At 34.9% G+C, this 24,562-nt stretch overlaps 1 protein-coding gene across 1 annotated transcript in view; it reads right to left on the minus strand.

The window, feature by feature from the left end:
* LOC123550595 (atrial natriuretic peptide receptor 1-like) overlaps positions 1–21,225 on the minus strand; it is a 32,973-nt gene extending 11,748 nt beyond the window's left edge. Inside the window, exons 1-10 of the mRNA XM_053546730.1 lie at positions 20,787–21,225; positions 16,326–16,538; positions 15,550–15,696; positions 12,896–13,050; positions 12,588–12,723; positions 11,694–11,788; positions 10,083–10,215; positions 9,160–9,247; positions 8,605–8,731; positions 3,370–3,489 (exon numbers count right to left, since the gene is read on the minus strand). Of these exons, the coding sequence (XP_053402705.1) occupies positions 3,370–3,489; positions 8,605–8,731; positions 9,160–9,247; positions 10,083–10,215; positions 11,694–11,788; positions 12,588–12,723; positions 12,896–13,050; positions 15,550–15,696; positions 16,326–16,538; positions 20,787–21,225 (1,653 nt within the window). The remainder of the gene's footprint in view (positions 1–3,369; positions 3,490–8,604; positions 8,732–9,159; positions 9,248–10,082; positions 10,216–11,693; positions 11,789–12,587; positions 12,724–12,895; positions 13,051–15,549; positions 15,697–16,325; positions 16,539–20,786) is intronic.
* Between the last annotated feature and the right edge of the window lie 3,337 nt (positions 21,226–24,562).

Consider the following 24,562-nt stretch of genomic DNA (forward strand, 5'->3'; position numbering starts at 1 on the left):
AGTGGGTACTTTTTAACTCCATGCACAATACTGTTAATACATATAAACATGTTAATTTTATGTTTTACATAAACTATGTGAAGTAACTGTTCATGTTTTAAACATGAAATTCGGATCTAATATACATTTAATGCGATGTCATCCAGTTCATTAAACAGCTTTTAAAATATATGACATATAAATAAATGAATTATGATTGGCCAGCATGACCCACCATTGTGCAGACATAGACAACTTCAGTTGCGTGTAGACTTTTCAGTTGTGCAATGTGATTAAGCATGGCTATTGAATGAGGCTTCTGATTGGATTACATTTATAGAATCAAGATATGATTGGCTGGTATTTGACAGATCTATATTTAGTATAGCTGCAAGTTTTTTTTGTGATATATCACTTTCTGTGGACCTTATTTACCAATGAGATAAGCGAAATTATCAAGTCATAAAATAGTCAAGTCTATAGACCTCTAAGGGTCCATAAACTTTGATATCCCCCTGATCATCATACAATTACTGTTTAACACAAATCCCTTTTATCCATTTGCGATTCATGAACTGTACACTTGATATTCAGACAAAAATGCGATACGGACCTTAGCTGATATGGCACAACGACTATGCACTATTTGATTAATACTGTAATTGTTCCTTCTCAAGAGAATTAGAATTGGTAATCACACTTGACTGAGCAACTGATCGCAAAAACTATTGTCATTACAAGCTGGCCAATCAAACTCCGTGACCTTAGAAATAACCTCTGACGTCAAAATTATTCTTTCCGAATTGAGGCGACTCTCTGACTGAACGCGCTCCGCGGATTACAAATTACTAAACCCGATGATGGAAAAGTGGCTTTGTTGAAACATGCCAAACATCTTATTTGTCACAATGTTAACATACGTCGTTACCTTCGAATGCATGGCCAATATGTGAAAACAAACCCCATTACGACCCTCTCATTGTGCGCAACAAATTCACGCATCAAATGCCCGGACGTCACACTCACGAGATTTAGGACAGATAGTAGTAAATTACAGCCATGATCTACTTAATCAATGACCACTAAGTTTGTTGTGTGCGAGGACGTAGACTGTTAGCGCATCAAATCACTACATTAGGATGTTAAACAGAAAAAAAATAAAGCGAATATATGTTCATAAGGTAGTGGCAAGCGTTCCAGTAACAAGATATCTAGACAACCACCCCAATAAGTCAGTGGTAGAGAATCCGTTCTGAGTGCAAAATTTTAACTTTGCAAACAGATAGTTAAGTTCCTGTCCATTGCACAACTATGTCACAGGAGCTAACATAGATTTTTAAAAATCTTCTTGTCTGAAACCACAAGGCCTAGGCCTTTGATATTTGGTATGTAGCATTGCCTAGATGTCCTCTACCAAGTTTGTTCAAATTATGCCCCTTGGGTGAAAAGAGGCCCTGCCCGAGGATCCCAAGTTTTACATAGACTTATAGAGGAAAAAAAACCTTGTCTGAAAGTATAAGGCATAGGCCTTTGATATTTGGCATGTAACATTGCCTAGTGGTTCTCTTTCTAGATTGTTCAAATTATGCTTCTGGGGTGAGAAGTGGCCCCGCCCGGCGGTCACAAGCTTTACATAGATTTATATAGGACAAAAAACTTTAAAAAATCTTCTTGTCTGAAGCCTTTGATATTTGGTATGTAGCATTGACTAGTGGTCCTGTAACAAGATTGTTCTAATTATGCCCCTGGGGTGGAAAGAGGCCCCGCCTGGGGTCACTCGTTTCACATAAAGCAAAAAGCTGTTATAACTCGGCAACGCTTGGGTCAAGGACTCTCGTACTAATAGGGAGGTTTGACCTGAAAAGTAGATGACCTTGAAGTCAAGGTCAAAGTCACTGTAACCTTTAGTACCAAAAAAGCTTATAACTCTGGAATGCTTATGACTAGGACCCTCAAACTTAGTAGGGATGTTGGTCCTGACCAGTAGATGACCCAGAGGGCAAAGGTCATGGTCAAGGTCACCATGACCTTTAGTACCAAAATGTTTGATAACTTGGCAATGCTTGGGGCTAGAACCTTCAAACTTTGAAGAGAGGTTGATCCTGACCAGTAGATGACACTGCGGGCAAAGGACAAGGTCAATGTGACCTTTAGTACCATAAACCTTATAACTCTGCATAGCTTTTGGGTCTAGGACTCTCAAACTTAGTATGAAGGTTCTTCAAGTGAGTCTGACATTCACTGACCTTTACCATGACCTACTGACCTACTTTCTGTATTTGAAGCTACAGCAATGGAATTTAGACCACTTGTACTCTTTTTTCATGACAAGAAACAAATTCTAAAAATTTCCTTGGCCCGACCTGGATTTGAACGCGGGACTTTGAGTTCTCTAAGCGGACAATCTACCACGTCTCCATAAAAGCTAGCTGATAGGCAAGGGAGTAGAAGTGCCATTTAGCATTGCCCTCTTGTTTTTTACAGTACCTTGAACTCAGAGTAAAAATTTTTTTGCCTTACAGACATATCTATTGCAATCATTAAAATGTCTTCATACTTTGTGTCCTGCGTATCCCGGATTTTATTTTTTGTGCCCCAACCACTCGATATTAAATTTGGTCTTGTCCTTGCGTCCAATCCTGGGGTTCCACACACTGATGACCGATATTTAAAACAGACATTGCAAACAAAATTTTACAAGATGATCATTATATATTTATATAGATGTGCCCTACAAGGAACTTTTGCTATGCTTTATCTTGTAATACTTTCTTTCTTAATCAATAAACCATCTTTCTCATGACAGAATACCAGATCTCTATAGTCTTTGTAATTAAAGACTGCAATCAAATTTTGTAATTAAGCATGAATTGAAACATTAACCTGTGTCGCTTTTGTGTGCTGAATAAAGAAATGTTATAAATATACTCTCTTACTTAAGATTAACCGACAAAGTAAATAGTTCAACATTGTTCGTTGTTGGCTTAAGGTACTGGGCCCTTAATGACACTCGGCAATTTCCGTGTGATTATGTATTTTCGAAAGACAATTCGGCACTCTTCGGAAAAGCGCACATTGCTTTCCGAAAAAAATGAAGAATCGCATTCGGAAAAAATGTAATTTGCCGATTCTCATTACGTGTAATTTATACTACAATAAAAATTTAGGAGGCAACTTAAACTTGATCCTGAGGACAGCTCTGTTATTCTGAAGTCATTCCAGTTTGCTGTAGTGTCATAGTCACTTACATTTAGTGCACAAGTGACCTGAGAAATGGTAAGCCATTATTAAACTGAAAGTCTATGACTACAGCAGACCTCTGTTGAAAAAAAAATCAATGTATAGGTTATAAGAACTAAATAAATAGTAAATAAACACATCTTACATTACCTGTCTAAATTCTATGGCAATTTGACGAGTAATTTCAATGTTATGCAGGTGAAGTTTTCTGATAGCCACTGTCTGGTTTTTGCAGTACCCCGTACGGGTAAACACCTGAGCCATTTCCTCCTTTTAACAAAATTAGAAATAAATTATTTTTTTCTCAGTGTTGACTGTGATGCAAGTGAGTAAAAATACGAAGAAAATCAGAGACGCAGTTTCCTGCGGAATTATAAAGGAAATATTGTTTCAGTCTAATTATTGAAACTTTATGATAAGCAACGCATTTATTTCAGGTCCGCAAACCAGAAAAACCGTTAAACCTTTGAAACTATTTTAAAAATTTATTAATTAAATACAGGTGATCTCTTTTTGCCGAACATACTGAAAATATTTTATTGTTCAGAACATTTTAAACAACCCTTATTCTCTTTAAGTCACTGCAATTTCCTGTCTAATTATTTATGTTCATTATGTCTTTTTTGTCAACCATTCAATACCATATACATTTTGTATTAACAAAAGAACGTCAATTTGCTGCTCCTAAATGAAACTGTGATGACAACAAACGAAATGTCATCAACTTTCAACCCACGAGAATAACCGCGTAAATTAGCTGTAATGAGATTCTATTTAGGGCTTAAATACGGTAACCCTAATTTTCATGATTCTGTGATGATTATTTATGCTACCGCAGTGGAAACGTAAACTAAATGTTAAAAGGAAATAAAACCTGCGTTTGGAAACCGAGTCTCGCAAACATTAATTCTCACCTATTGGATCACAGGCACTTGTTTCGGTCAACAAAACGCATACAATACAATATTACACCCCCGTAGCCTCCAAATCAACTAAAGGTACAAAAGTCTGCTTGTACGAAATTTTAATGGGCGGTGTTCTCGGCGACTTTTTATTACGGTGCACGTAATATGCAACTTGACACCTATTGCAGCCGAAAGAGTACTTATTACATACTCGTTTCTATTCCCCGTTTAGTTACACTGGTACCGGAAACGTCAATATTTTTCCATACACTGACGCCTGAATTTCATATCGGGTGCGTGACGTAATTCAGTGTGTCTTGTTGCACTATTCTTTTCTATTTAGTTCAGTATTGTTAGTCCTATTTAGAGTATTGAACAAATTCATGATATTTACATTATATTTATACGTGTAGATGCGTATGTAATAAAAAGGTTATTATCTTTGCATCGGGAAGTATGCACTCGTTCTTCAGCGGAAGAATATTGCGCTCCTGAAGTCGCGCAATATTTTCGCTGAAGAACTCGTGCATATTTCCCGATACAAAGCTAATAACCTATAGATATTTATCTATCAATTTAAACCAGTATCGTATTCTCATCACGATTTCTGTTCGAGATATAATAAACTTTATCTGCCGTATTTTGCTGCCCGCTCAGATGTCATAAATTCATTGCCATAACTTCCGCTAACTATACGAAGTTAATAAATGTCAAAACTCTTGCCACGATCAGTAAGGCGATTGTATTTTAAGAAATAAATGACAGATGATTATGTCATACATTAATAATTGACTCATTTTGATACGTTGACAGCTCTAGGACTGAATTATTTACGAAGAAAAAAAACTGCAGGATATATTTCATAACGGGTCGAAATTCTTTAGTACGAACATTATCGCAGACGAGTTCAGATTTAAGTAAACTTTCTTTCAACATTAAATTGTAGTTTGTAAATACTTATTTCACAAACGTTTTATTCTATCCATTCAAAATGTTAGCGCAAATATTTAATTTTAATATAAAAATTTAATTTTAATATAAAACATATTACTTTCGTTTTCATTTTCACCAATAAAAATATAAAAGCTCCATTAACTCCGTAAGTCACCGTTTGTCACCAGAAGTTATGGCAATGAATTTATGACAGCTGAGTGGGCAGCAAAATACGGCAGAAAAAGTTTATTATTTCTCGAAAAGAAATCGTGATGAGAATAAGGTACTGGTTTAAATCGATAGATAAATATGTAATCTTTCGACTGCAATAGGTGTCAAGTTGCATATTACGTGCACCGTAATAAAATGTCGCCGAGAACACCGCCCATTAAAATTTCGTACAAGCAGACTTTCGTACCTTTAGTTGATTTAGAGGCTAGAGGGGTTTAATATCGAATTGTATCTGTTTTATTGACCGAAACAAGTGCCTGTGTATTGGATGTACGCACATATTGAATGTATGATATACTGACTTAAAGATCGTTCGACAAAATAATTTTTTTAGATATCTGGAATTAAATGCTATATTTTTAAGAAGGCTTTAAAAAACTTAATTCCTGAAAGACAATATGTTACAGAAACACATGAGAATTTGCTGTTTTTACTACTTTTTACGATGAAAATTACTCCAGGTAAACTGTCTCGATTATAAATATCTATATATAGAAGTCATAATTCATTACTTCAGCTATAGTGCTATTGGTTACGACGACGGGAAAATGTCTTTATTGCCGCGGCGGTCCGGGGTTCAATTCCCGACGCGGTCATCCTTTTTTCTTGATTTGGAATTTTTAAAATATTTTAGAAACAGAAACTCATATTCTAATGTTCATAATATGACCAAACTTCAATTTTAAAGAAAGGTTATTTTTTATCCAAATCTGGAGGTCTGTTTTAGGGCGGCTTCTGTTGCTTTCTCTTTTGATCTTTGGTAAAATGTATGGTATAGTGTAATTTAATATAGATTTAAAGAATACTCCAAATTGCGCCAAAGATCTATTACAATATAATTTTCTATACGGTTTTGAAAAAAGTTTTTTTATGGGTTAAATAGATCACTTACGTGACTTTGTCAGTTTAACGCTAAATAAAGATATATTCCGCTAGTGTTTAGAAGGTGGGTGAGAGCCTTGTGTATTTCATTTACTGACATCAACACACGCGTGCAAACCGATTCAGTATGTACATTGCCTGCTTGCCATATGGGAAAATTAGACCCATCGATTTTTCACACGAGTGAAAATATTTTATATAGCGCAAAGAAGGAGCCCTTTACTTTATTTAAATTCATGGAAAAAGTATTATAGGTATTTTAGCTTTGCAGACGATGTGATAATATTCAATGCATTGTCTTTCTTATGAATATTTTATTTTAAGAATGAATTTAAAAGAAAATGGTCTTATTTGCGTATACTTTATGTCTGTCTATCTGCAATTAGAAATATAGTAAAATATGGATAATTTGCTGAAATTTCTTCTGTTTAACAAAGAATAAATAGAGTCTTATGTGTGCTTAAAGACCTTTGCAAACGACTTAGTAATCTATATTCATTTAGCTATTGTTTCATACTAATTTCAGTTTTCTAGGTGAAGAAGAAAATGGTCTTTTTTAAGCATTTTGCAGATGAGTATAGGTTTGTTTTCCTTATCGGAAAGACTCGAACATTCTCGTATGTTTCCGTCAATTCTTACGGAATTTAAGCTCCTTAACGGTAAAGACTGATATCTTCTCACCCGCTAAACAGCACACATGTACGGATTTATAAATTAGTGGACGCTCCATAATATGATTTGTTTACAGCCAATAGTCAATTTTAAACAGCTCGAGGATTGAAGTTCAAAATTTAAAAAAGAAACGTTGAAATTTTAGGCGGCATTTTTGGGCAAGGTAGAAGTAGAGAATCAAAATTCAAATTTTGAAAGGATGATGTTGAATTTCGCTTACATTGAATTTCGCACAGACTAGGAAATCGAAATTAAAATAAAAAGAATTCGTCGAATTTCGAGGCATAATTGAAATTAGATCCAGCAGGATGACCGATATTCAAATATTTTGAGGGGAGCGGTCGTCCAGTGAATAATGTGTCGGCCGTTCAACCCAGGGGTCGTGGGTTCGAGCATCCGTGAAAGGGTTACGACCATGACTTCTCATATGACACCAGTACTGGGTTTTCCCGGAAGCTGGCTGTTTAAAAGATAGTTTCACATTCAATACCAGTTTTAAATTCGACTGCTTTAAAAATTCGAGCATGCTTGAAATATAATACCGAGAATAATCTATTTAGATTTTTAACAAGGAGCTGTGTTGCCGGTGGCATCCTTGTCGATACAAAGCAACCTTAGTCCAAAACGAGGTCAAGTTCAAGGTCAAGGTCAAACTGAGGTCAGGTGATGTCTGAAGATGAGGAATGGTCACAGGTTACATCTGCATTAATATCAAGCCATTCTAGTAAGGGGTATTGATGCTAGACGAAACGGTCCCATTTGGTTAACCTCGTACGGATGGACGGACGGACGGACGAACGAACTAACGGACGGACAGGACAATCACTATATGCCTCCCGCATAAGTAGATGCCGGAGGCATAAAAACTTGAATTTCGATATATCCGATATTGCACGATTTTTAATCTTTGAATCTTGAGCAGATCGCAGTTTCAGTATTATACTGAAATTCAGCTTTTCAAAATTTGAAGTACGATTTTCGAGATGGCTCGACACTAACTGCTTGCTCGATATTTGACTTTTTCATTTCAATATCAATCTTGGAACAGGCTGTTCATTCAATACGAGATCGAAATTTGGTTTTTGGAATATTATTAATTTCGATCATTGAGCTGTCCCGAAATTAAAAGCTGTTTTGCAATTTGACGTTTTTCAATCTTCAGGTGTAGCTTAGGATCAAAATTCGATAAGTTATGAAGTTGAATTTCGATCTTCGAGCTGGCATAAAATTCTAAGCTAGTTGGACACCGCTCACGACATAATAATAAATGTGCAGTTATTTTATTTCTTTATCATGAACATCAAAGAAAGTGTTATAAAAGCGAGTTTCCATCTGATTGTAAGAAAGCAGAAATTACTTTTGGAAAGTCATTGTTTTGTTTAATAATAATGTCTTTGTTGAGAATACCGTTATAAATGGTATTCTGATTAAACCACCAACAGCCATTTAGGTTTCTATTTTCTAATCTATCTTTGCAATCACTGTAAATTAGGCTTAACAATATCCCTAAATCCATATGATCAAAAGTATTAATGTAACGGTACATTGGCGAAGAAGGGTTAGACATCGGCCTGAAATACGGAGTAGGCCGAAAACTAGCGAACAGTCTCGACAGCCGATTTACCTGGCCAAACGTATTATCGGCTTTTGTGGTGATTTTCACGATGGGTCTAATTTTCCCATATGGTTCTATGGTCCAAACACATGTCCTTATAGATTTTATGACAAAGGAATGATTGATGGATAAATTATTTGCACTAACTTTGGTATCTAGAGTGAGCAGTGACTTGGAGAGAAAGGAATCATTGAGCCTTCCTTTACGAATCTGTACATCACAATAGTCTACAAGCCACGTTCTTCGGCCCAAATCTTGCTCTGTTTTTATTTTCCTGGAAAAATATTCGTATACAGATGGCTTACAGAGCTATAATTGTTTCTATCGACCGCCGTTTCGAATGATGTTACTCGTACAGATATTCTTTTACAATCTCTTACATAAACTTTCAAAATTAATGTATAGTTTGGTATAAAAAGTCTACACAATTTTGGTAATTTAATTAAATATCTTCTAACTAATTGTACCAAGCCTTGATCATCACCACGATTCTAGGAAACGCAGTGAAACAGTTTTTTTCTATCAAACTTAAGTATGACTTTCTGAAAAATTTCATGTCATTAGATACATGCATATATATTAGAAGTATATTCTGAGAACAAACCCGAATTGCATTTCAAAAAATATTAAAAGATTCGTTGATACTAATTCTTGAAACAAAAAATAAAACACACTGTTTTAGTAATTTAAGATATAACATACCTGTAAGCCAGGGAAATGACAATCAGGGCTACCGTTGCCACGATTACGATAGACACACAGACGACAATAATTGTAGTGGTGTTGTTTTCTAAAATTTGAAAAACACAAATGTTATCTCTATGAAAGAGGTGAAAGAGATCAGTAACAGTTGTGTCATACATCGCGTTTCAAGCTTAGTTAATTGATAAAATTTAAATTTGGCTTAAAATAATTATATGTGATTTGAACGAAAGACTCTGCTACGACCAAAGCAAGGTTAAAATATATAGTCTAAGTAATTTTTTAATAAGACATATTTGTAACCAGATGAAAATTATTTTTCTAAAGTCCATGGTTTTAACACACAACTCATTAGTACCTACAGTCTCAACACACAATGCATTGCCATTTTCTAAAAACCTATGGTTTGAACACACGTCTCATTATCATTCTAAAATGCATATGATTTCAACACACAAATCACTGCAAATTTCTAAAATATCTATGGTTTCAGCACGGAACTCATTCCTATATTCTAAAATACCCTTGGTTTCAAACCACAGCTCATTGTCATTTCCCATGTTTTCAACACAAAATGCATTGTTATATTCTTAAATCCCTATGATTTCAAAACACAACACTTTCTCATATTCTAAAATACATACGGTTCCAACACAAAATTATCTGCCATATTTTAAGATACCCATAGTTTCAGCCATATCAAATATACCCACAGTTTGATCACATAACTCACTGTCATATTTAAAAGTACCTATGGTTCCAAAACTTAACTCATTACCATATTCTAAAATATCTATAGTTTCAACACACAACACCTTGTCATATTTCAAAAATACCCGTATGGTTTCGACACACAACTCATTGCCATAATCTAAAATACCTATGGTTTCAACATACTGCACATTGCCATATTTTAAAAATACCTATGGTTTCGACACACAACTCATTGCTATATCCGCATTTTGGTTTATCTACCGGTAATCCGTTCGGCCAAACAATCTGTACGTTCTCTTGTGTCACATATTGCTGAGTTGCTCCGCGAAACCGTCCAACCAACTGCAATACAGACATCAGATATGAAAACAAAATAAAGAAAGTAATTAAGTGTTGTTTCTATATTGATACATATTTAGATTTTGCTAGTTAGGTTCATGTTTATGTCAAAAAACAAACATCGGGCGATACCCTGTTTTCGCGTTGAGACGCTTCCAAACTTCAGGATTTGTGAAGTGATAGCTGCCTTTCAACTTCAAGTGTCGTTTATATTTGAAATAAGAAGCAGGACAGATACTGAAGTAACCGGCAATTAAATATTTATTTGTACTGAGTATTGCTTATACTCTAAGAACGATTACATAATTTGCCATTGAGCCCGTCGCATTAACTCCGACTTTGGGCTTTGATTTTATATTAAGTCAAAATAACTAGGCCACATTTTGAGAGGAATACCGACAGTAACCGAGCGCGTCCGTTAGCTTTTCTATTGGTAGACGGACATGCATCAAGAAAGGTAAAAGGTCAATTGATTATAAATGGCCATTGTATGTACGTATTGTTATTGGTCTGACAAAAGTTTCTATAGATACAATATGCGTTCATTGCCTGATAAACAACTATGTTATTGCTTATTATTTTATAATTATCTTTTTGTAATAATTTTCTCCACAGGAATATTCGTTCATTCATGATTCTACAACTTACAGATAAATATCTGATTATATGACAGTATTTTAAATTGATGTAGCAGATGTTTGCTCGTTAGGAAAAAATAAAGTTTAATGTCTCTAAAGGATTGATTTAATTCAATGATGAAACTAGGTATAAAACAGCTTCGTAGAATTTAACAATATCACTTTATTTCGCTTTTCACAAATTGTTGTAATTGACTTCGTTTAAAAAAAAAAAATAGTAAGCATCTGCTAAACACTGACTGAATGATTTTTTTTCTCACTTGCTTTTCGATTAAGTTTTCACTCACCTTTAGATCCGAGGTTAAATATTTGAACAGAGGCTGACATTCTTTTAACGTATAAGGCAATGATCTATAGTTTTTCCCCTTTCATCCGCATTAGTCTCCAATGGATCAAAACAAACTAACTCATTTCATCTGTTTGTCTTTATCTCTTTACAAGTAAGTAAGAGGAGTAAACAAAGAGTACCTCATTCTTACTAATTTTACCTCATTTTACAACACTGATCCACCTTCAATAGATTGAGGTAGTCTCTGGTTCCTCCTACACTATTATTTTTACGTAACCGCTTTTATTATACGTAGACGTGTATCTTAGATAGATAAGATTCGTATAAGTTATCTAAAAGCGAGTATGACAAGAGCGATACAATTATTATTGGCCACGGTTGCTGCTGCAGAGGGTGATAATGATAAATATGGCAGTGGTGGGGTGGCGATGATGATGATGATGATGATGATGATGATGATAATGATTATGATAACGCTGTTGTTGTTGTTGTTGACAAAAGACGACGACATCGATGATGATAATGACGTTACATGTATGCCATTTCGACATTACCTGGAATTTCTTTGTATCAGGGGATTTCATATCAAATAAATCGAAGTCTGCCACTCTGTTTCCTACCTCGTCAACTTTTACTGGTCCTGTTATACCTGTAAGACGGAAGTAAACGTGCTAAACATTTAATATGGAATTCAAATATTATTTACCGACAACCTACCTCGTAATTTACAAACATCAGACATCGGCTTTAGCGTAAAAGGTAAGGTAATAATTTAAATTCTTGCATAGCAGACGGGGATTTCCGGTATTTTTGCCGGTGCTGGAAAAATCCATCTTATACCCCGGGGTGTAAGATGACTCTCCAACTGTAAATGACGTATTATGAACTACGTATATGTAGTAGATTTATGTAGTAGTTTACAGCTTATTTCATAAAACGGAATAAAAATCCAATACCTTGAAAGTTCCTCTTTGTTCCTGATAGTATTTTTCTCGATTGAAAAAACGTTATTTTATAAAAAAATCTTAATGTTACGCTGCAACTGGTAAAACAAAACCGGACGTCATGACTTTTTTTCCTGTTTACAGACATTGGTTTCCCGCGCAGTTTCTAAATACAGTGCTCTTAGAAATAGTTCTAAAAAGAAAGCCGTTCGATTGATTTTATTATTTTTATTATTTCTTGAATATGGTATGCAAGAAACAGATTCTATCACTGGTTGTAGGTGCAGATGGGAATATCCGGCTCTCGGGTAACTGTTTACGTAATCGGGTAAACAGATGCTGAGAAGTTGTAAATTGTTTGCTGAGATAATTAAGTACTTATAATACAAAATAGACACATTTATGTTATATTTTTCACTATGAAATATTGGAAAATATATAAAAATAGATAGATAACAATAAAGTTTTTTTTTTAATTCTGCAGCATTAAATGATAAAATGAACCTTCAAATGTAGAATTCCATAGCCGTTGGGCAACCGCCATTCCGTCATCTATATCTCCTCCCTCGTCAAGAACAGTTTTATAGGATAAAGCTAGGTATATAGCACTGTCATAGAAAGCCGTGATGAAATAATTTACCTGAAAATGATATTTCCATACTAGTATATTTTGAATTGAATGTTGAAGAAAAATATCAAATACTATTTTCATTTTTACGCGTTCTTAATACGGTAGCTCATAAACAAGTGTTTTGTAAAGACAAGATTTGAATTCAAGGCAAAACTTTCTGACTTGTAACGTTTATAATTACCGCTTCTTCAGCACCAAATTCATAACCATAATCCCGTTTGGCTCTTAGTTTCACCTCCTCTGCAAAGGCTTCATATTCTGGGTTATCAGGTTGTCGTAGGGTCAGTAGCAGCAGGGATTCGTACGCCTTTGTCACTTCAACGTCCTTCTCGTCACCTAGGGAACGACGATTTTAAAATTATATCAATGTAAAATTCAGGAGACAGGTACATTTTTTTCAGCAAATGCAGATAAATGATATGTAATTATATTTATGACAGCGTCCTTGATATCTAACCAGTACTCGTGTACTTGCAAAGGTCAAAATCTTGCTTTTTTAATTCAAACCCGCGAATCTAGGCTACTTCGGAGACCTTGGGCCTGTTTCACAAAGGTTCGTAAGTTTTGTCCTAAGTTCTCTCCTAAGGATGAACTTTTGAAAAACACCTCTTTCATTTGATTTTACTTATATCGTTGTAAAAAGATGTTCTTCTGTCAAAGTTACGATACAGCTTTCATATTTTTGTCCTCTGGTTCTAGGGATAGCCAAAGAGTTCAAACGAATCTACCCAAAATGATTTTCGTGTAACATCTTACACCTAAGTTTTAATTTTGTCCTAGGTAGACTTCGTGAAACAGGCCACAAAGAGAAGTATTCTTCTCGTGCGACATCTCCCCTGATTAAACAAGTAATTAATGAGAAGCATTTTCGACGCAATTTATATAGGTACTCGTAATATGGCGACTTTCAAGCTTTTCATGGTGAAGGAAGACAGCAGGTGCCCTTCCGGCTATTATTTCATCACGGGCGGGCACCTGGGTAGATCCACAAACCTTCCGTATGCCATCTGGACGGCTTTCTCACAGGAAGAATTGTACATACCAAATGAGACTCGAACCCATATTTGGCGAAGGGCAAGTGATTTGAAGTCAGCGGCCTCAAAGACCCCCGATGCAAAGAAAGCAGACATTTAAAGTCCGTTGAAAAATTAAATCTGTTATAACGTTTCGTATCTCTATTGATTCTGACATTGAACTTTGTTCACATGAAATTTCCATCTCAACAGTTAATGTCAAATATAATAAATACTGTCAGCTTATCAGATTGCTCTAAAAGATGATTACATAGAAAAGTAACAACGATGTGTCATTCTACGTACTAATCTGTAATGATGAAATCAAACTATCTCAATCATTCCCAATATTTTTTGTCAGAGAAATTACGATATTAAGTTCTAGTTCAGTCATTTTTTCATCTGGGTAAGTAACACATGGGAGTATTTCGTTTATACCAATTCATTTTAGTTAGATTATGCTTATTTGAACCGCTCTCCCGTCTCTTCCTGTAAGAACCAAATAGGGTAAATTCGGGTAACTGAGCCACCCGGGAAACTGAGCCACTTATCGATTATATCCGAAGTTTTCCGATAACGCTTGTTTCCCCTACGTAATAAGTTGCCATTTACTTTCTGAGAAGAAAACAAAGTTTTGCAGGCGGGAAAATTAAAATTTTGAATTATCATCTCTGAAAGCGGGCATAAATACACGATCGTAGTCTGGTAACTACCACGTAGATATGTAAACAAAGCGTTTCAAATGAGGCGGGTAAATATTCCATATTGAAAATAAGCTTTAAGCGATCATTTTATATACCTGGTTAGCCAGTATAGAAAATGCGGATCTTCGCCCAAAAACGAAACATCGTGAACATTCTTGCAACTGTTAATGGTGCACTTAGACAGGTCTACACAGGCTTTTAAAACCAAACTGTTGTGCACGCGGAAAAAATACATCGTATATATTAATGAAAATAAGGAGATGACATATCAAAGTCAAAATCGTTAGTTTTGGTCTAATTTCTCTTACCCGCTATTGTTACACTTTAAAACATATCGCACGTTTGTGTGATTTATGAAAATTACGTCGGATATATTAAATATGGTTGATGAATGTTTTGCCATATAAAATGGAGCAAGTGGGTGTATTTGTTCTAGAATGAGCAAACGCATGTTAGTTATCCAATAACTAAAATAATAATATTTGAGAGATGCTACCTTTTGTTTGCAAGAAACAAGCTTCATAGCTCTTAAGTGGCTCAGTTACTCGAATTTCCCGTATACTGGTGTCATACTCCTATGAGAAGGCGTGGTCGTAACCTCAGTGGGCGTGTTTAAAGGGTGTGGTGGTGCGTTTTTTTTAAATTAAAAACAGTCATGTAGTTCATACCCCAAGGGAATTACTACACCGTTATAGAATCTAATATTGTATTTCCCTAACGGCCGCTGGTGGAACAGCAAACCTTCTACTTTCGCATAGCAACACACACTTTCAAAGAGTAACTTCCCGTGTATTTATGCACGTAAGATCGCTTGACAACGTGACGTATGTTAATACTTGTGGGCAATCGAGTTTTATTACCCCCTGAATGTTCCGTCATATTTTCACAAGTGGCATAGTCACGGGTGAAATTGTAAGATATGGTGTTCATGAGTGAAAGATATTTTGATCTTACATGTAAAACAAACAAATTTTATTTTTATTTCATGTTTTGACTAAATTGACCCATTTTATAGGTCCTTACCAGTAAAAAATATATTTGATATTTTTCACTGTGAAAATACCTGATATATTTCATTCTAATATTTGGATAATTCACTAAAAAAACGTTAAATATACCTCGCAGAAAATCAGTATAATACCCGAGCCAGTCACTCGGAAATAGCTCCATGGTTATAAATACGTAATCTCCGTTGGCCATGCCCAGGTGATATGCTCTGTACAGAATGTCCCGTAACAGGTCAGAGTCGCAGAAAATGATGAAAACTGAAAATTGAACACGTATGAACATTTAGCAGTTTATAAGTGACAAATAAATCAAAGAAACAAAAAACGAAATGATAAAATTGAGAGGAAAATGACGTCCAATGACAGGAACTTGCTATTTTGATAGGAATGCATTTATCCTCACCGAATATACTTTACAAAGGCGGACAAAACATTACTAAGAACAAATATTAACTCAATTTACGGCCATTCTGTTTGATTGCTATCTAATTAGCATGATATCGTGGCCATTTTGTCTTGCAGCCTTTCAGAGCTATTTTTCATGTCCTTTCCTACGATGGCACACAGGGTGACATGTTTCAAGTTAATACGTGCGCAAGTACTACCTCATACGTGCACGCGTATTAGTATAAAAAACATCTGCGATCTTATTAGTATAAAAACATCTGCGCATGTATTAGTATAAAAACATGTGCTTACATATAAAGTATTGCGTGCGCGCGTATTAACTTATACGTGCCACCTTTATGCCATGTACCGTACATTATTGTACAATTTTAATTTCTGTCATTTATTTAGTCACCTTTTACTTATGATGTCATCAGCGTCACTGCAAATCATTTTAATATCTGAATTCATAAATTTTTAGATTTCTGCATTTTGTTTACCTCTAGCATGAGCGCCAGCTTCTACCAGCAAGTCCCCGTAATCCGAAACCTTCTCTGGGATGAATGGTAAATCATACGGTCTAGCAACCGTGTTGGAGAGCCGGAAGTCGTAGACGAGATTTGAGCCCGCCAAGTCAAAGAAAACGTAAGTTAAATCATAGAGAATCGCTGTATGCTGCCATTGATATTCTTGCATAATAGCAGATATCGAATCTGAAGAAGAAAAATATTATGATCGCAAAAGAGATTCAGTTCACATCCGCAGTTTATTGTTATATAGGTGAAGTTCCATGGCGTCATGAGGCATTTTAGATAATGAATATCCGGGTGGTACTAAATTATTTCTGGAAAGTTTGTCTTTGTGTGATGCCTCTTGCCGCGGCAACAAGAATCGAAATCAACGATATTGTCAAATACTGCGGACCTCATTTACGAATACTGTGTCACCAAAACAAACATTTTCTAGGAAGCTCGACATATAAAGTACGAGGGACATTAAACTAGTTACGATGGCTTAGCCCATGCGCGAATCCAGGGAGTGGGGGTCCGGGGGTCCGGGCATTTAAGACCGCATTTAAAGTGTATGTATTTATGTTGATTATCTCAAAGAAACAAAGAATTTTACTTTTAAGAAAACTTAATTTTATTATTTTTTCCAAATGTAACAGGTGAGCTCATAAGAATGTGAAAGTAAGGCGTATATTGTTTATAAAATTGCAGTGGAAAAGGTGTTATTAAATGCTCTTAAAATGCCCCAGAATGCAGGAAATTAAGCGCTGAATTCAAAATTTTCCAGGTGAGCATGCCCCCGAACCCTCCTAGCTGGTCGGCTACTTTTCTATTTCAGCCTGTTCAACAAAAACGTATTGACAACCATATATTTGTAAACGGCTAACATCCACACGAACACACATCAAATTATATAGTGTATAAACACACATGTTTGTCATAGTAAGGGGTCGGACCCCTCTGAGAAATTTGGCTGGATCCGCGCATGGCTTAGCCTATTACTAATTTAGAACATACGAATCTATGCAATTAAGTGAAAATGTCATTTAATAAGTCACAAGCAATTAACCGAGATTTCTTTAAAAGAACAATCAGTACTAGTGCGAAATACTCGTACAAATATAACTTTGAAGCTTTTCAGGACAGAGTAGGACACTTGTATACGTCACACTTCATCACAAGTCCTTTTCACAAACGAGTTTAAAACTGGTTTAAGGGCACTTAAACTGAAGACAATCCACCTGCTGAAACTTGTCTTGTATTTGAAGATATACTTTAACTTACTGTGTATGCTAATTAGTGTTAGGTAGAACAAAAGCAATGGTAGTAAGAATAAGTGCTTTCAGAAATATTAGCTGAATTCAGGGGGATGGATGACTGCTCGAGTTCTCACCAAATTTCGACACCGCATGTTAGCACAGATAATTCAATATTCAGTAAATCTGTATAAAAATGCTCGTCAGTAAAATCCATACAGATAATATTATAAATTACCAAGAAAATATAAATGCCTACAAAACATATCTATCCATTTTATTCATGTTGAGCAATACCTTAAAGCAGCATGCCTCCAGATTTGGCTAAAAATAATCTTTCTTTCAAATTGAAGTTTTGGTCATATTATAAACGTTAGAATATGAATTTTTGTTTCTAAAAAGTTTTAAAGGTTCTAAATCAAGAAAAAAAGATGACCGCGTCGGGAATCGAACCCCGGACCACCGCGGAAATAAAGACATTTTCCCGTCGTCGTTACCAATAGCGCTTTAACTGAAGTAGTGAATAATGACTTCCAAATATAGATATTTATAATCGAGACAGTTTACCTGGAGTAAAAGCGTGACAAACGCTTTTCTATTTTCATCGTAAAAAGTAGTAAAAACAGCAAATTCACGTGTGTTTCCATAATATAAAGTTTGTCAGTAATTAAGTTTTAATGCCTTCTTAAGAAATATAGCATTTATTTCAAGATATCTAAAAAACTATTATTTTTTTTTGTTGTCGAACGATCTGGAGGCATGCCGCTTTCACTCCTGTCAAAAATCAAAAACTACACCTTGCCCCTTCAAAGTCACAACTCCTCGAAATTGGCAACATTGCGCGAGAAACTCGAGCAGCTATCGGTGTCACAGTATATTTCGTCACTGATCTCTGACAGGGTAGTAAGATATTCAGACCGCCTCTGTTACAATTTGCATACCAAAATCAACAGCGTAGTATATATAAAGTGTAATACGTCTAGTATTTGGAAAATGACTGGACACCTCAGTAGGCAAAATAGTCAGGTTTCAGATATAAGCCAAATATCTCATCCTGAAGAATGTCATTTAACTTTTTCAGTGATTTCCGTTTATATAGTATTCTTTTCGTTTTCAATATATCAAAATTACGAGGTTTTAGTTATTTTTTACTTTCGGTAAATATTCATTCATAGCATATCAATTTCATTTACTACTGACGATTTCAATTCTACTGACGATTTCAATTCTACTGCTGTATCAGTACTTTTATTTGAATAATTTTCATTGTCGTCTTTAAAGTCTCTTGGATAGATGACAACTGGCTCTTAAACTTTGTTTGCAGAAAATATCTTTTTTTTTTCAACTGTATAAATATTTCTCACGCATTTCTCTACCCAGCTGCATAGATTTATTGTATGTAGTCCCGAATACATATCACATTGCTTATAAAAATCCGAAAAAATAGGATTTATACTTGTGTACATGCCGCCACCCACTATTCAATATTTTCTTATACTTGTGCAAAACACCTTAAAGGTGCAGTCACGTGCTGTATTGTGGCTGTTTAGTAGTTTTGATTTGTGACTGATTTTTTTTTTTTGCTACAATGCTGAAAATTTCGCAAGCAAATTTCCATTTCATATCTTATTTCATTTATTTTTTTTTGTATAGGTATATTTGATTTATTTAAGCAGTTAGTTAAGAACCTAGTAAAATACCGAAACCTTTCAAGTATACAAGGTACATTTAGCGCTTAATCTAACCATATTACAGTGGTACATTTCATTTGTACTTACGAAAATATATTGGACAGCATTTATCGCGGTATAAATGCGAAGAGAAAAAATGTATAGAATAAATAAAAATAAAATAGCTGATAAAAAGTTGCATTTTAAATCCAAATCAACCGTGAAACAAATTGCATATCATGGATGACGCACTTCATTTTCCATAGAACATTTGCAATCCATTATATTAAAGGATTAACAACAGATAATATTTACATTCGAGTGTAAGGAATTATTCATGATTTCCTGAAATGAAGAGGGCAAATGAATAATTTGCACGTTATATTTGACAATGATGAACATCTCTGAGGCCCATTAATCATGGTACAATACAACGAAACAGCGACTCGTATCTCTAAATTGTTTACAGTCATAGCCTCTTTTATTTTTCTTACAGTGAAACAACGTCAACATTAAGGCGGTAGCATCTCCTACATTTTTCTTATGTTTTTATCAGTAGAAAGCATGCTGTGGTCAGCTTCATTTTCGTCTCAAAGACATTGTGCCACAACGGTTGTACTAAATATTGTATTTTAATGTGAGATTTTAGTGGTGTCTGTCCTTGCAAGGAAATAGATGTGGTGCTGTAGTATCAATTTTACTCTAAAAGAATTGTTACATTGCTTGTCATTGTTTGAGTATATAGAGATAGTTTCCAATTTGATTTTAGAATCAATGCTATAATAATAATAAAATTATACTTATCTATTTGAAAGTTTGATTTGATTTGAATCACGTCAGATTTGCTCTAGAACCAAAAAGTTGAAATTTTAGAAAATTGATTTCTTTTTTAAACTGACTACAAGTTGGTATTTGAGGTGTCATTCGGAAAGGTTCGAAAGTGTTTAGGTTATTAAAAATTACGTCAAACTCTTTTTACATTTTTAGTTAAAATGAGTTTGCCTAAAATGCAAATTTTATTGACAAGACTTTCAAACGGGTACGAGTGACAACGTATGATACAAATATAAACCAAGTTGCAATGAAAAAAAACAACAACACAACTTAGCGACTACATTGTAAATAACCCGCGCACCTGACGATGACGTTGCACCCCTGAGTTGGTTTTCAGCGGATAAAAACACGTTTAAAAAAAAAAAATACTGTTGCTTTTCTGTATTTTTCTGTATAAAAATGTTTCTGCAAATTAGAAAATTATCAAATACACGACTAGAAAGGTACACATTCTATTTCTGGCCATTAAATAGTATGTAAGCTTTTCGATGTATTAACATGCAGAAATAATCTGTAATTGTCACTGATATATCTAATAATTAAGTAAACCTAATTTAAAACTAATTAAGACAAATGTGGAGGGATTAAAAAAAAAGATCAATCGTCATTGGTTTACATAATGGAACTGATAGAATAGTCTTTTACAAATCATGCCAGAGAAAATGATCTTAAACAAGTTTACTTTTACTTACATGATAATTTTCGCAGATCGTACGACAGAATAGTTAACGATTTAAACATGTCGATGTCGTTTCTTCTGATAACAAGATCGCCAAGACCTGTTATCATAGGCAACTTAAAATATTGCGCAAGGCGAGCTGACGCCAGAAGCCCCTGGGAGCACGCGGGGCCTATCACGCCTTTGATGTTTTCTAACTGATATAAGTCCGACAACAATCCAACAGGAGGCTCGTAGGGACACACTCCCGAGTAATTTCTTTTTATGGGCTCTAGATTTACACCTAAACTGGTTCTAGCCGACTCTATAGCGAGATCAATGGCTGGACCTACACGACGCATGTCAAATGGTTCGGGTGCTGACTCCATCAATATCACACCAATCTTGATAGTTGCCGAATATACAGCCACATTTAATAAGATTATAAGAAATACTTTAATCAAAATTTGCATATTGTATGTTATGTTGTGAGGATTATATATAGTTCCACTTATATGTAATTTTAGTCTTCCTTTCACCGACTAATCCTGATTTATTCCCAGCGATGCTGCCGCGACGCGTAATCAATGACTACTGGATAGGAGATAAAAGATAAGCATTTTATAAGCTTTGTTATACAGATGAATTTCTAAAACATACATGTGATATTGCTAAGGAACAGGCTGTAATTTACGTCGTGACGTCTATTGACCAATAGAAATGCAAGGCGAGAAAAAGTCATAAATATATTTGGAAATGGTGAATATACTATAGCACGTGACGCTTAATTGTACAATTTGCTGTGTTATTGTTACTTTTGAAAGTGGTGCAATAAATGTTCAATACCTACTTATTACCTACCTTGTCAACTACATATGTCTATTATAACTGTAATTCTGCAATCATGTCACCATTGTATGCACGACAAATAGACAGTAATAGCAATCAAAACATGTTAATATAATAAAATGATAACATGGAAGTTTTGTGAGAACGGATACAAACATATAGAGTGTGAAAATAGGCCTTTTGTCAATGACTGATTCTGGCAATGATACCTTTCCTTTATTGAATATTATAATAAGTTTTATAATATTATTATGTTTTCATTAGAAAATATTTACATTCGCTGACCATTTTGCATGGAAAAAAAGCGTTTATTTTCGTATAAACAGCACTGATGTAATGATATCAAGGGCTGTCCTTTTCGCGTAATCTGACGCCAATCACTTTTTCAAAATTACACGCCAAAAAAAAATAATTTTTTTTTATTATAGCTTAAACTTATTTTTTCTGACACAAAAAGATATTAATAAAATGGCGTCGTTAGAAAACTCTTTCAAAATTACACACCAAAATTTAAATCAAAGCCCTGAAAGGACTGATAGCCGGTGCTTACTGAGTGATATTTCAACCGATACACTTGAAGAATCAATATTTTTATTGTGCATAGACCGGTCATGATTTGAACAATGTTGGTAAAGTTCCACTAGCTACATGCCAAATATCTAAGCTCTGTGCATTGTGGTTCAAGACAAGAAGATTTTTTAAAGGGTTTCCCTATAAAACTCTATGTGTTCGGTTCGGGTGCTGACTCCATCAATATCACACCAAGGAGAGAGTTTCAAATAAGCTTGGCTTTCTACTCAATCCTTCATGCTGTAACTATGTAACGTTTCATGTTGTAAATATATATGAATAAAATATTGTTTAAACCAAAACTCTATGTAAAACTAAGTTTGCCCCAGGGTGGGGCAAATTTCAACCTAACCCTAACCCTAAACCCTAAAGCTAAACCCTAACCTTAACCCTAGAACGGAGTAATTCCGAATATTTCGAATATGAATATAAAGTTCATAATTATTATAGAATCCGTTGCTGCTTGTTTTTGTTGTTTAAAACAATAGTTCTCAGCTGCTCACACATTCAAACAATACCAAGATTATAAATAACAAATATGCGACTATTTTTACACGTCCAGAATATTTGTGTGATGCGGTCACATAGCGCAAACGACACGAGGTTGAAACTTGGTAGTTGATTTAGATCTATAGCCAGCTGCTAAAGCACTGGCTAAAAAAAGCTTAAATTATAGCTTAAACTTTTTCTGACTCAACACAGCTGTACACTGGATTTAGCAATATATTATATAAAAACCAGAAACTGTGTGTTTTATCGAACGGCGAGTTACAATGGAACATGGAAGGATCTTGTTGGCTGTTCTTGCACGATTAATGAATTTGCAAGAAGTCCCGATGTGGTTTTTAAAAATTATCAAAGAAAGAAACCAGTGACGAAGGAAAACGAAATGAAAAAGTATTTATGAGGGCTCGAGCTTCATAACATGCTATTCGGGTGTCTGCATTTTACCCGAAGAGCTATTTTGCCACTATACTTGGCACCTTAATTGAAAGAAATATTGAATAACTTACAAAGTAATATGGACTGTTGTTTGATTTATCAAATTATCATGAAATGGATGTGTCCTCACGTTTGCATGGGAAGCACGTTCTCGTTGGAGAATAGTAATGTACATATGCACAGTAAACTGTAAATGGCACATGTGACAAATCAATTGCTTCAGGCCCGCGAAACAACGACGGCCTGAACGAGGCCCGTGAAACAACGACGGCCTGAACGAGAACACATCTTAAACCTCTACCCAGTACATATCCATCTCGAAACTCTGTGAAATTGTAGTATATCTATGCGGCATTTAAGTATGCAAGTATTTCCATATTTAAGAAAAAGAAATATGTCCATACCCGCTATATGGAGTGTAAGTCTTGCGAGTAATGGTGCTTTGATACTGAAGTTATTAATGGAAAAGCAAAACGACCTTACATATTTATTAAATGATTAAATATCCTTATCTTATGGAGAAAGTTTGTACTAAATTATTTAATTGCCCTTTTATGCTATAAACGCTATAGGTCAGACTAGAATCTTTGACCTCTAAGTGTTACCTTGACCTTTGATATTTTGGGGTCTTTCTCTTGTACTCGACACATTGTATTATTGGTTTAAACAATATTTTATTAATCACAATTCATTTACAACATGTACATATATCAAAAAGGCATACAGGATTGAGTAGGAAGCTGAAAGCTTATTTGAAACTCTCTCCATTGTTTTATTGTGGTGAATGTTTGAAGTTATTTGAATATCCATGTATGTGTACAAAAATAAAGAGAGTTATAGACTGAAGAAAAATTTAGTAAAATATTAGACCTCTGTAACATGACCTTTGCGTAAGAGGGTATAAAACTCAATGCGTCATTTGATAACGGTGGATGTTTGTGCAAAGTTATGTGAATATCCACTCCTTTGTATAAAAGTGACATACCGGACACGAAATATTAATTATTCAAACATTTTAACTTCGACTTGTGACCTTGACCTTTATCGTAGGGATATGGGTCTGGGATGTGATTTTTCCTCATGTTACGGTAAATGTTTGTACCACGATACTTGAATATCCATGCACGTATAAAAACTATAGAGCAGAAAAGAAAATGACCTACAATCTTTGACCTCTAAATATAACCTTGACCTTGGTCTGGATGTTGCTAACTAAACGCTGTCTTGTTATGGTGGTTTTTGTGCCATATTATTTGAATATCTATGTATGTCTAACAGACAAAGAAAATGACTCCCAACTGCGATAGTTACTTTTAAATTTAAGCAATAGGGGTGTGTTTTTTGCACGCAACAGGTCGTGTTGTTGTTGTAGTAATTTGTGTCAGGTTATTTGAATACCCATGCACGCATAAATAGTTAGAGAGCGGACGAGAAAAAATGACCTTGGAC

This window comes from Mercenaria mercenaria, chromosome 6 (genome assembly GCF_021730395.1).
Source record: "Mercenaria mercenaria strain notata chromosome 6, MADL_Memer_1, whole genome shotgun sequence".
Taxonomy (NCBI): domain Eukaryota; kingdom Metazoa; phylum Mollusca; class Bivalvia; order Venerida; family Veneridae; genus Mercenaria; species Mercenaria mercenaria.